This window comes from Panthera leo, chromosome E2 (assembly GCF_018350215.1).
Source record: "Panthera leo isolate Ple1 chromosome E2, P.leo_Ple1_pat1.1, whole genome shotgun sequence".
Lineage (NCBI taxonomy): Eukaryota > Metazoa > Chordata > Mammalia > Carnivora > Felidae > Panthera > Panthera leo.
The window spans coordinates 57,343,436-57,357,207 of NC_056693.1; the positions used below are offsets into that span (position 1 = coordinate 57,343,436).

The 13,772-nt window shown below is 45.5% G+C and overlaps 1 protein-coding gene across 3 annotated transcripts in view; it reads left to right on the top strand.

Annotated features, from left to right (window-relative positions):
• The window catches only part of USP10 (ubiquitin specific peptidase 10), a 69,192-nt gene that overhangs the window by 23,115 nt on the left and 32,305 nt on the right, over positions 1-13,772 (top strand). For all 3 annotated transcript variants that reach the window (XM_042920561.1, XM_042920562.1, XM_042920564.1), the window contains exon 2: positions 7,089-7,157. In XM_042920561.1, coding sequence (XP_042776495.1) covers positions 7,089-7,157 — 69 coding nt within the window. The remainder of the gene's footprint in view (positions 1-7,088; positions 7,158-13,772) is intronic.

Consider the following 13,772-nt stretch of genomic DNA (forward strand, 5'->3'; position numbering starts at 1 on the left):
GAGACAGAGTGTGAGCCGGGGAGGAATAGAGGGAGAGGGAGACACAGAATCCGAAGCAGGCTCCAGGCTCTGAGCTGTCAGCACAGAGCCCGATGTGGGGCTCGAACTCATGAACCGCAAGTTCATGACCTCAGCCGAAGTCGGATGCTCAACTGCCTAAACCACCCAGGAGCTCCATATTTACCTTTTTTTTTTTTTAACCCAGACTCCTACAATATTTTTTCCCTAAAAAGACTTTAGAATGTATTTATTAATACTTCTCCAGAAGAAGGAGAATGTTTCATACTCACATAAAGAGAGGGGTTAAAGGTTGGTCTCACAAATGAGTGTTTTCAGCTTTGACTTTTAAATTAAATCTCTTTATTTGGGAATAATTTCAAATTTACAGAAGTTGCAAAAACAAGAACGGTACAAAGAACCCCCATTTTACTCCTTTACCCAGATCGACCCTTTGGGGGCGCCTGCGTGGCTCATCACTTGAGCATTAACCCTTGATTTCGACTCAGGTCATGATCCCAGGGTCATGGGATTGAGCCCTATGCGGAGCCTGCTTAACATTCTGTCTCTCTCTGCCATTCCCCCTCCCCCCCCCCCCCCCCCCCGCCGTCTCTGTCTCTCTCTCTCTCTCTCTCTCTCTCTCTCGCTTAAAAAAAAAAATAGAAGCTTTAACCCCCTTTGCATAGTCATTTATGCGTGTGCCTGAGTTCTCTCTCCACAGACATATTCCCAAACTCACTGTCTTAACATGTGCGTGTGCAGATACCCATTTTGTCATCCCCCCTCTGAGATTTGAGAGATTACACACGCCATGATCGTTTACCTTGCATATGCTTGAAGGTATTTCCTAAGAATGGGCATATTCTCTTACATAACCACAGCTGGACAGTTCCCGCGTTCATAAATTCACATTGAGACAATACTTTTTATAACCTGCCGTCCGTATTCTAATTTTGTCAGTTGACCTAAGAATCTCCTTTAGAGCGTCTCCCGTCCGGGCCAGGATCCAGTCTGGGGCCGGGTGTTGCCTTTAGTTGGCGGGTGTCTGTAGCTTCTGTAATCTGGAGCTTTTCTACAGCCTTCATCACACTGAATCTTTGAAGAACACAGTCCCGCCCCTCTATTTTGGTCACGTTCTTCATTTTGCCAAACACCTGCGATATTTTGTGATGGAAAATTAAGAAGGCTTTTGGAGAAGGAGGTGGTAGAACCTGAACACTTAATGGCAGTTTGGTTCTCCTCCTCAGTGTCCCAACACTGTTGCTTGAGCCCTTAGGTATAATTTTAGTTCAATAATTTTGTCAGTAAAATGCAGGGCCGTGTGATTTATGTCCACTCACCGGGGTTTGAATAAATACTTGGCCTTTGCGTTTGTAGTTTTTTATCAGGACATTAAAAAATTACCTTTCTTGCTCCTAATAAATTTATTGAAGCTAAATTTTATTTTATAAGCAACACTCTTATTTGCCTTTTTGGAACAATGTGGATAATAAAATGCTTATTCGTGGTAATGCTTCCTGTAGTCAGTTTTGGATGATACAGTTGATTTTGTTAAACCCTGAAATGATGTCACAGCCTCAGAGTTTATGTGGGGTATTTTCTTACATCATTCCAAATGATTGTTTGCGTGGTTCCCAAAGAGGGTTCCCAAAGAGGCGGTAGTTAGTTATTTTGCCTAGAAAGGAGTTGTCCTTTTTCTTGCATGCACCGTGAAGGTGGGAAATTGCCTTTATTAAGCCTTCCCTTGCCTGACACCTCAGGGGCTTGACCTTGGCCGCCCTGTGAGAATGAATCCCCCAACTCTCAGGCCTTCCTACATCTGCGGTTACTTCCTTATATTTGGATTTCTGGTTAAATATAAGCAGTGTGTGTACAGACACATAGGAAGAAGACTCAGGCGGTTTATCTGCCGTGAACATATGGGGAATACTCATTCTGTAGGAAATAGAAATCCTAACCAGACTCCTCGGGGTGGTGAGCACCTTGTAGAAACGCTCACTCTTCTTGGTGCCAGCCTCTTAGCAATCCCTCCGTCATCTCAGCCGCAGAATTGAAACGACTGTTTCTTGTATTAGTGGGGTGTAACTGCTCGTGTTCGGAAACTCACGCGTTTGAAAGATTGAAGATCGGTCTGGTCTGATTGTGGCAAGAGGAGTGAGTGGACCGAGTTGTTTTCGGCTACACGTGTGCCAGTGTTGAGGGAATCACGTTGGAGTTGACCACAGCTCCTGCCAGCCGCCCGTTGAGTGGTAAGTGATACTTAGGCGTTGTGTAGTTGATAGTTAGCAGTTGCTTAGGATGGCTTTTTTGGATTAAGCGTTTTCATCAAGTCCTAATCTGTTGTCATTGAGATCTTGAAAGGAGCACAGGTGCAAATTAGGTGCCGGCTTGTAACTGTTGTGCAGAATGAGTGTCTTTGAATAGCTGTGCAGTGATTTCGGTTGTTTACGTTGACTTTTTGCAAGTAATTTTTTAACGTTTATTTATTTTTGAGACAGAGAGAGACAGAGCACGAACGGGGGAGGTTCAGAGAGAGAGGGAGACACAGAATCCGAAACAGGATCCAGGCTCCGAGCCATCAGCCCAGAGCCTGACGTGGTCTGGGCTGACGCGGGGCTCGAACTCACGGACCGCGAGATCGTGACCTGGCTGAAGTCGGACGCTTAACCGACTGCGCCACCCAGGCGCCCCGCAAGTAATTTTTTAAATAAATTAGGTATTTCTATGGTTCAGAACTAAGAATTCTTGCAAGAGACATGCTAGGAATCTGGTGCCACTGTACCGCCTCCAGCTTTTCTTCCTTTTTGTACCCAAAGAGCGTTTTCTTCATTTAACGGTATCCTGGAGACTCCTCCCCACCTGCACATCAAGCTTTTCCTCATTTTTCCCATTAGTCTTTTGATGAGATTGAAGGCACATATCCTTGGAGAAACTATGGGCATGAAATGGTCATAAAAACGCATTTAAAATCTGTAGGAAAGTTTTTCAGATCATACTTTAAAAGTAAAGAAAGCAGTAAAAATGGTAAAATTGAAAATGACAGAAGAGAAAAGCTTTCCTTGGCATCTTTCTCTGCGCATTGCCTAGGTTGATGGTGAGGCTTCTTCCAGCCACCGGCTGTGGGGATGTGGTACCTACAGGTGCCACCAGGAATTACGTGCCTGCCCCCCCACCCCTTTTATTGACACGATATTTTGAAATCATCTGGAGATTTAGTTCTCCTACTCCACTACCCGCATCTCTCTTGTGAACACTTTACATTGTATGTGAACAACAATAAGAATGGGTGCTTAGGAAGTGTGACTCAGAGGTTTTTCTTTTTTAAGGTTATTTATTGTGAGAGAGAGCGCCCGAGAGGCAGGGTGGGCAGAGAGAGGAATCCCAAGCAAGTTCTGCACTGTCAGCGCAAAGCCCGATGCTGATGCGGGGCTTGATCCCACACACCATGAGATCGTGACTGAGCCAGGCAGGTACCCCTGTACCGACTGACTCATTTTTAAAAGTAATTCTCTTCATTTTTGTCCTCACATGTCCTGTGAATATTTGTTGTCCATTCCTTGTATGGGGACTGAAGTCATTAGTGTTGTTTTTTTAAATCTTTTTAAATGTTTTTGAGAGAGAGAGAGAGAGAGCGAGAGAGCACGTGCAAGCACAAGCTGGGGAGGGGCAGAGAGAGAGGGAGACACAGAATCCGAAGCAGGCTTCAGGCTCCCAGCACAGAGCCCGACACGGGGCTTGAACTCACGAATCGCAAGATCATGACCCGAGCTGAAGTCAGACGCTCGACCCACTGAGCCACCCAGGTGCCCCTGAAGTCATTAGTGTTTTAGTGGGTTGTGTGTTTCCTTGGCAATTAGGAGGGTTACTGTTTTTCCAACAGGCTTCCGCTGCGAATATTTCATCACTCCCAAAAGTTCACTTGTGCTTCTTTGTAATCAGTCCTTCCCCAGCCCTTGACACAGCCACTGAGCTGTTTTCTCTCCTTACAGTTTTGCCCTAGAATGTTACACAAGTGTAATCATACCACATGTGGCTTTTTAAGTCAGACTTCTTTGACTTAGCATGATGCTTTTGAGGGCCATTGAGTAGTGTCTCATTTTATAGACGTATCACGTTCGCCTCTTGATGGACATTTGGGTTGTTTCCAGTTAAAAAAAAAAAATTTTTTTTTTTAATGTTTATTTATTATTGAGAGACAGAGAGACACAGAGCGTGAGCAGGGGAGGGGTAGAGAGAGGGGGAGACACAGAATCTGAAGCAGGCTCCAGGCTCCGAGCTGTCCGCCCAGAACCCGATGCGGGGCTCGAACTCACAAACTGCGAGATCATGACCTGAGTCGGTCACTCAACCAACTGAGCCACCCAGGTGCCCCTGGGTTGTTTCCAGTTTTGAATAGGGCTGCTATAAACATCAGCCTACAGGGGTTTTTTTTGTTTTTTGGTTTTTGGTTTTTTTTTGTGGACATAGGTTTGCATTTCTCTTGGGTGACTAAGGAGGCATGGGATTGCTGGGTCTGATGGTAAGTCATTTTGTAAGAAACTGCCTGGCTCTTTTCCAGAGTGGCTGTGCCATTACGCATTTGTGTCGGCCATGTAGAAAGTCCCAGTCATTCCAAATCCTTGTCAGCATTTGGTATTGTTGGAAATATTTTCTCTTACTTTTCATTCCCTCCTGAGCACATTTTGAGGTTTATTTATATCTAGACTTTACGATCTCTGTCTGTAGTGGGAATACCAGCCAGCGCTGTCATTTCATTACACCCTGCTTCCCCTCCCCACCGTTTCTCCTGCTTCCTTTTCACTGAAAGATACCTTTCCCTTCCATTGCGTGGTATTACACCAGACTGAAATTAAGACAGGCTTTTCCTCAGTGTGGGAAATGATAAGAAGGTCTAAGTTCAGAATGAAAGTATCGCAGGTGATTATTTTTAAATTGTTTCGAGACTGCTTATTTTCACCATTAGCATCAACACACAATTTCTTTGTGGATTTTTGCAAGTATATGGAAGTATTGTGTGAAGCTGTTCTTGTTTTTTTTATATATATTTACAGTTTTGGTAGCTATTGCCAGAGAGCCCTCCAGAAATATTTTCCTGAAAAGTATTGGTGCATTCTTACTAACAGGCTGTGAGAGTTAATTGGCATTTATCTACATTTACAATAAGACTGGGCATTATCCACATCTATAATACGTAGTTACTGGTTACTTTTGATTACATGCTTGTAAATTTCCCTGTAGGTTATTGAGCTCCATTAGAGCAGAGGAGCCCTAACTCTGCTTACCATTTTCTTTTTTTTTCCTTTATTTTAGAGAGTGTGAGAGCACAAGCAGCGGGGAGGGGCGGGGGGAGGGTGGGGGGAGAGAGAGAGACAGAGAGAGAGAATCTCAAGCAGGGCTCCATACTCAGTGTGGAGCCCGGGTAGGGCTCAATCCCACCCCCCTGGGATCGTGATCCAAGGCGAAGTCAAGGGTTGGACGCTCAACTGAGCCACCCGGGTGCCCCTCTGCTTACCATTTTTATCCCCAGCAACCGATCGTCGCGCTTGGCAGTTAGTAGGCTCTAAATAATTGTTGATTATGTGAATGAATAATTCAGTGAGTGTTCTCTGTTGTAGAAATCTAGTCGTTCTGATTCTTTTCAGTGACTTATTTTTAGAAGCTTCGGGGAGAATATGAACCGCTAGGTACTTGCCAAACTTGCTTCCATGCAGGTAAACCAGTTGTTTTTTCAGAAAGTCACGTTCCGAATTCTGTGAAGCAGCAGTTCACAAATAGGCTTGTATCTGTTCAATAATATGTTTATCCGGGGGCACCTGGGTGGCTTAGTTGGCGAAGTGTCTCCCTCTTGCTTTCGGCTCAGGTCATGATCTCATTCATGGTTTTGTGAGTTTGGACCCTGGTCGTGCTCTGCGCTGGTAGCTTGGAGCCTGCTTGGGATTCTCTCCCCCTCTGTCCCTGCCCCTCCCCCACTCTCACCGTCTCTGTTTCTCAGGATAAATGAATAAATTTACAATAATAAAAAAATATAAAAAATTAAAAAATACTTTGGGGCACCTGGGTGGCTCATTCAGTTAAGCATCCAACTTCGGCTCAGGTCATGATCTCACAGTTTGTAAGGAGTTCGAGGCCCGTGTTGGGCTCTATGCTGACAGCCCAGAGCCTCCAGCCTGCTCTGGACTCTGTGTCTCCCTCTGTCTTTGCCCCTCCCCCACTTGTGAGCGCGCATGCTCGCGCGCGCGCTCTCTCCCTCTCTCTCTCTCTCTCTCTCTCTCTCTCTCTCTCACAGAAACAATAAATGAATAAACTTTAAAAAACATGTTTATCAGGGGCGCCTGGGTGGCGCGGTCGGTTAAGCGTCCGACTTCAGCCAGGTCACGATCTCGCGGTCCGTGAGTTCGAGCCCCGCGTCAGGCTCTGGGCTGATGGCTCGGAGCCTGGAGCCTGTTTCTGATTCTGTGTCTCCCTCTCTCTGCCCCTCCCCTGTTCATGCTCTGTCTCTCTCTGTCCCAAAAATAAATAAAAAACGTTGGAAAAAAAAAATTTAAAAAAACAAAAACAAAAAAACATGTTTATCTGTGCATCATATTTAAATGCAACTTCAGGATAAAAAAATCACATATATGTCTTAAATATCATTCATCAGGATCATTAACATTTTTCTTGTTTTGGATTTCCCTGTCTTGCCTTTTGAACCACGTTTTCTGCTTTTCATTAGTATGTGCGGCGGAGAGGGCTGAAATGGAGATAGTGACATGAGTCGACAGACAGGTAAACGGAACACCTGGAAGGGTTCGTGATCCCGAAGGTTTTCCTTCAGGATAAGTGTGGTGCACACAGTTGACCTGTTTCAGAATAGGCTTTATCAATTTCAGAGTGTTCTTTGACAGTTTGCGGAAACGGCTGAGCATTTTCTTGTTTGTGATGGAAAATCACACCTCGGAATCTTTTTGCCGACCCTTGATCTGTTTAATTGAGAAAGGGTCTTGGGTGTTCTGGCCTACGTATTTCATAGGATTGGTATAGTCTGTAGCATCTTGCCTGAAAATATAAATTGTATATTTTATGTGATCGGTGGCTTTTTTTTTTTCCAGTATATTTTTGGAGACTTTAGCCCTGATGAATTCAATCAGTTCTTTGTGACTCCTCGCTCTTCAGTTGAGGTAAGACAAAACAGTGTTTTGTTTGAATATGTGTATAGATATAACTCATGGTTACATTTTAGTTTTGAGTTTTTAATTTATGCTTGTTGATAAGGAAATCCAACGTACAGAAAAGCGCAGAGACTAATACGAGAAATGCCCAAACCCACCGAGCAGATTTGACTACTGTTAACATTTTGCTGTATTTATTAAACAGCAAAAAGTCACAGACATCGTCGTGGCCTCCCTTGTACCCGTTCCCACCTCCTGCCTTCCCTCCCCAGAAGTAACAACTCTGCCGGATTGCTATTGTGTTCGGACTGTCGTCTTCACCTTTCACTACATATGTGGTTGTCAACAGATTGTAGCACCATATTGTCTCCTGTGGTTTAAATGGTAAACCGAGTCATACTGCGGATGGCTCTTGAACGGCAAGGGGATTGGGAGTGCCGACCCCAGCGCAGTTGCAAATCCGCGAGAACTTTTGATTCCTTGCAACTTAACTACCCGTAGCCTGTGGTTGACCGGAAGCCTTACCGATGACAACGGTAACAGTTGATTACCATATTTTGGGTTTTATAAGTATCATATACTGTATTCTTAGAACAAAGTAAGCTAGAGAAAAGGAAAGGTTAAAATAATAAGGGAGAGAAAATACATTTACAGTACTGTTCTGCATTTTTGGAAAAAAATCCGCCTGACGTGGGCCTGCACGGTTCACACCCGTGTCGTCCAAGGGTCAGCTGTAGATTCATCCTTTTGTAGTTTGTTTCTTTTAAGGTAACATTCTTTACGTTCATTCTTTGATGAACGTACATTCATGTTCTACATTCGTGTTCTTTGGTTTCAGTTTCTCGATACCGTCAGGAGAACGTACCACAGCTCGTTTGCCTTGTCTCCTGTTGAGGACCGTTTAGATCTTTGGTTCTTACGTACTACAGAAACGTTGCAGTAAACATGTTTTACTGTGTGTCCTCATGCTCTGTGGGTTTCTCCAAGATCTGTTCCTAGGAGTGGGATTGCTGGGGCCACCAGGAGTAAGTGTCTAGTTTTAGTGGCTGCTCTGCTCATCCGCTTTCTGAGGGTTTAACCGTCTGCATCGCCCCCAGCTGCGCGTGAGCGCTGTCACCATCTCAGTTAAAGAAAAGCTTCTCGCTTATTCTCACGACAGGTGTGCTCAAAATTTTTGTGAGTCTGCTGGGCTGGTTATGAACGGGTTCTCACTGTTTTAATTTACAATATTCCCAAGTTGCAAAGTTGAGAACCGCTTCATTACTTTCGTATGCCCAGCCCTTCTGTGAATGACCTGTCTCCCTTGTCCACATTTTTTATTAAGTGGCATGTCTTTTTCTTATTGCTTACAGGACTCATAGTCTTGGGTTTTGCATATTACAAGTATCTTTTCCTGGCACGAGGGCTTTAAATAATTTGCGTGTGTGTGTGTCTTTATTTTATTTTGAGAGACAGAGTGTGAGTGGGGGGAAGGGCAGAGAGAGGGGGCAACACAGAATCTGAAGCAGGCTCTGAGCTGTCAGCACAGAGCCAGACACGGGGCTCGAACTCACAGACTGAAATCATGACCTGAGCTGAAGCCGGTCATGTAACTGAGTGAGCCATCCAGGTGCCCCTAGCACGGGGGCTTTTTAAAAACTTCATGTGAGATGCACTTTTTTCTTTTTCTTTTTCTTTTTCTTTTTCTTTTTCTTTTTCTTTTTCTTTTTCTTTTCTTTTCTTTCTTTTCTTTCTTTCTTTCTTTCTCTTTCTTTTTCTTTCTTTCTCTCCCTTTCTTTCTTTCTTTCTTTCTTTCTTTCTTTCTTTCTTTCTTTCTTTCTTTCTGGGTATGGGAAGTAAGTTTTTAACTTTCATGCCAAACATCTTGTTTTTTTTTCCTTCCGGTTTATAAATGTCTTTAAGAAATTCTTCCCTGCCCTGACGTAGCAAAGACACTGTTTTTTTTTCTGGAAGTTTTAAGGTTTTTGTGTTCACTGTAGTATGCAATGCTGCTGAAATGGACTTCGCTGTGTATGTGAGGTGGGGCTTGACCTCGTCCTCTGCCTTGGCCGCAGGGAGCTGTCCCAGCACTGGGCCCTTAGTTGTAGTGCCCTTTGCTCTGGCCCTTGTGCTTCGTCTCTGCAACAGTACTGCTCGTTTTAACTGCTGCGGCTCTGTAGTCTGTCTTCTGGGAGGGCCCTCACCCTCTTGTGCTCACCCCAAGCGTTTTGGTTCTGCTTCATCCTTAACTGTTCCTTAAGAGTCTGTGATCAGCATGCCAAGTTCCATGAAAAATCCCATTGAGATTTCAGTTAGAATCGTGTTAATTATGGGCTCATTTGTAGGAGAATTCACAATTTTATGAGAGTTTTCCTAAACACGATTTTGGTATATTTCACCATTCAGGTCTTTTACATGTAATTAATGATTTCTGTTTAGTTTAATAAAACTTATCTGGAATATTTTTTCATATTCGTATTTTAAAGATGAAAACTGTTGAAATTGTATCGAAAAGAACAAAGGGAGGTCCGAGTAAGGATAAGGATAAGGACGTTGATGAGACCTCACCAGCCGCTTGAGTGTTTTTTGTGTGGAGTTCTTTTTACTTGGCAAGATGGAGCAGAGGATACTGACCCCGTAGGATTGGAGCCACACGGCCCGCGTGGCATGTGGCCTTGGCCAGTCCTGCCCGTTTCACCTTGGCTTCTTGAACTCTAGACTCTGGGGCTGGAGAGGAAGGATTAAATGACGGCGTGTTGAAAGCGTTACTTCAGCTGCACAGACTAGAGAGCGATTTATTGGTTTCTCCTCTTTGACTTCGGGAAAAAGGAAGAAATCACCGAAAGCAAAGCTTGGTCAGGTCACAGTTTAGAAGGTGAATAAATCCCTTCAGTGCCCACCTCCATCTGTTTTGTGTTCATTGATGGTAAGGGCGTTTTAAGGAATCTAAGGATAGGAGCCAGGAAACCGTGAACGCTGCGTTATAGATTGTATTTCCTAAGGCAGTAAAATGCGTCTGTGCATGTTAGATTTTGTAGAATGAGGCTTGGAGTTGAGTGTGTCCTGACAGAAAAAATAACAATTAGGAAAAACATGATCGTTCCGTATTCCCCAAGCGTTAGTGTAATTGAGGTTCTACTCCGTGTACTAGTGGTTCGAGTTTTAAGTCATTTCTGTCTTTGAATCACAGCAGAATACAGAGGCACCTGCCAGGGACAGGACAGCCTGTGCTCTTGGCAATTAAGGTTTCAAAAGATGAGAAAGCCCCACTTGTGTATTTTACAAAAGCTTTTCGCAAGTGTGTGCATTCGTGTGGGTTTGTGAGAGCCTGTTTGCAGGTAAGTGTCAGAGTCAAAACGTGGGTTTTCCTGTGATGTGAAGGTAGAGAATGTACCATATTTCAGAGTCTGGAGAGCTGCGCTCCTTGGTCACTCTGCTACTCAAGTAGGCCTGGTGGCTCTGGCAGTTTCCTCCCACTCATCGTGCTTCCTTATAGGAAAACGGGGGTGTTTGTTTACCTCTCAGAATGTTGGGCAGTCGGTAGTTACTGTGGAAGACCTTCGCACATAAGGATTTGATGGTAAAGTCATGTCAGACTTTTTACTGTAGAAATAATGGCTGTGTCTTAACAGAATGAGTTTATAGCCAGAAATCTTCGTAAGTCTGGCTCATTTCTGGGTCTTCTGTGTTTTCGCTTTTGAATATGCGTTGCGTTTGGGGGCAGGTATGACAGATGTCGTCTGCCAGAATCACATATGGTCCAGTGACCCGCAAAGGGGAAACACAGGCTAATTAATGCGATCGGGCCAGGCTCTCTCTCTCAGTGTCGTAATTGTTGTAATTCAGGAGTCTGGAGCGTGCGAGTAGCATAATCACGTGGGGCACAGACTGTTTCATGGCGTGCCGTGTGGTTGCACAGGTGGGTGTGTGGGTGCTGTTGTCTCCTGGCGCTGTGGCCTCGTGGCTCGGGCCTTTTGCCTCGCGCTGAAAACGGCGGTGGCTCCTGCCCGCACCGTGCCTGCCGTGTGGCCGTCATGGGAACTTGCACCAGCCCTGTTCATCATGTACTTCTTTGGCTGTTAGGAAATTGAGAAGCATTTTTTTCCTCTCCCTGGGGCCAAGAACTGAAAAAACAAAGCTTGAGAAACATAAAGTGTTAAACTGTAGGAACATTCTGCTTTTCTCCTGTTCTCTCAGCTGAGTGTTGGACTCCGTTTTACTTTCCCTGTTTGAAAGCTTGTCCCTGGCCAGACAGGATGGTCGGTAGTTTAACAGAATCCGAAGAAACCCTCTCAGCTGGTTCCTGTGTGTGATCTTAAATATTAGTAGAAATTTAAAGGTAACATACCACATGTCTTTTTTTATAAAGCTGTGCTCTAGTTTGTAAGCCAGCGTGATTTAAAAATGAATTTCTCCAGCTGGAAGAAATACAGTCAATTTACTGAATAAGCATGTTTTGAACCCCAGTCGTCATCATGTCAGTAGTGTTCACAAATAAGGGGTGAGTGCTCCTTGTTCTTGGGACTTCCGGAACTTCAGTATTGGGGGCAACGCGCACACATGCTTAATGCAGTTACGGGAAAAACAAGACCAGAGCGGGACGGGCCACGCTGCAGACGCTGAGGGTGTGTGTGTGTCTGTGCGTGGGTGCGTGCGTGGGTGTGTGGGTGTGGGTCTGGCTATGGAGAGTTAAGACTGTTCCTCTCCCGGGTTTGGTGTCCTTGCGGGGCTTCAAAGGAGAGACTTGAGGTTCACGAGGGGCTTTTAGACGGCGGAACAAATGGGGGCAGTGCCAAAAGGTTTTGAAACGTGAGTTCAGGAAATGTAATCGACACAAAATTGTGTAAGCTTAATAAGGTGCGCGCCACATCCGATACGTTTATGTTGCAAGATTGCTGTTGTGGAGTTACTGTATCTCGTCACAGACTCACCGTTTCCTTTAGTTGTGACAACAGTTAAGCTCTGGTCTCTCAGGCTTGAGGTTCACAGCCAGGTGTGCTGCCTGTAATCCGTGTAGTGTGTCACGTGTCCAGGGCTTACCTGCGAGTCGCAGGTACTTGCCCCTCAGCAGCGTCTCTCCCGCTCCCCCAGTCCACAGCCTTGGGAACTACCCACCATTCCACTCTTTGGGTTTTGGACTTGAGCTGTTTTCGTTTTTGAGATTCCAGAGGTAAGGGATATCACACAGTGTTTGTTGAACACATTACCTTCTGCATCAAAGGGCCCAAGCAGTGACTTCAAAAGACGGTGGCGCTATTCTCAGCCCAAGTTGATCTCACTTTGCGCCCGATGTCACGAGATGTCAGCGTCTTGCGTCGCTCACCGTGCATTCGTGTGTGAGAGCTTTATGGTTTTGCTTCAGTTTGCAAGTTTGTGTGCTCGTAAATAGCTGCACGGTGAGAGACGGAACTTTGAACAACTCTTACAATTCCATTCCGCTGTCTATAATAAATCCACATTTACCACAGACTAAGGGGCATCTTATGAGTGGTGGAGGTTTGTTGAATTAAAGGTGCCACGTGCTTACAGAGTAAAAAAAACACACACACACACTTTGGTGCCAGAACTCATTGCAGCATCACTAATTCCCACCTTTGCACTCTTACCAGATTAGTAACTCAGAGTGTTTTAAACACCAACAGGTTGTCAGTGTTGCCCTGGAGTCTGCTGGGGTGGGAGGTCTGTTTTCGGGACCTGCCTCTACCCCTTACCACAGTTTGTGTAAATACAGCGTGATTAAAAAACTAAGCACTTTCGGTGCCTTACAGTTGTATAGATTTCTGTCACCAGGGGGCACTGCTGTCACTGATGGAGAAAGAGAAGGCCCTCTGCATCTGGGAGCTTGATAAACTTCCCTTGTGGCTGCAGAGGAACGGGAAGCGACTGGTCCTCACGTGCGCCCTTTTCGCTCCGTGTGTCTGTGCCAGAGGTCAACGCTGCAGCAGCCCGTGCGAGGTGCGAGTCCCAGGGTAGCCCCTGGCCGCACCCGGAAGGGGTTCTCCTGGTGTGTCAGCGGATGGGAACCGTGCGCCCCCTAGTGGGAATGCGTGGTGGAAACATGCATAGCTCTCCCGTCCTGAAAGTGTTCAGTTCCTTTTGTTTTTAAAAAATTTTTTTAACCTTTATTGATTTTTGAGAGAGAGAGAGAGAGAGAGAGAGGGAGACACAGAATCCGAAGCAGGCTCCAGGCTCTGAGCTGTCAGCACAGAGCCTGACGCGGGGCTCGAACCCATGTACCACGAGATCATGACCTGAGCTGAAGTCGGCCGCTTAACTGACTGAGCCACCCAGGCGCCCCTGTTCAGTTCCTTTTGAACTGCTCTTTGTTTCCTTAGGTTCTCTGGGGGGAGAGAACTTGGTTACTTGGAGTGATAAGTGTTTGTCTCCGTGATTATTGAGTCGACTTGCTGAGAGTTCATTGGGGAAATCGGCCGAGGAAGCCACTCACGCAGCAGTTCTCGGACAGTGGCGGGCGTGACAGTCCCTGGGGCCCGTCCAGGAAGCCCGGGCGCTGCGGGGGGACACGCTTGGAGAAGGGCTGTTCTAGGGTGTCGTTGCTTTGTTCTTCTGTTCTTTCTTCAGGTCCACTTGCCTTAGCCCTTCCGTCCTAAGCATTCTTATCCCGAATGTGTCCGTTTGAAACAT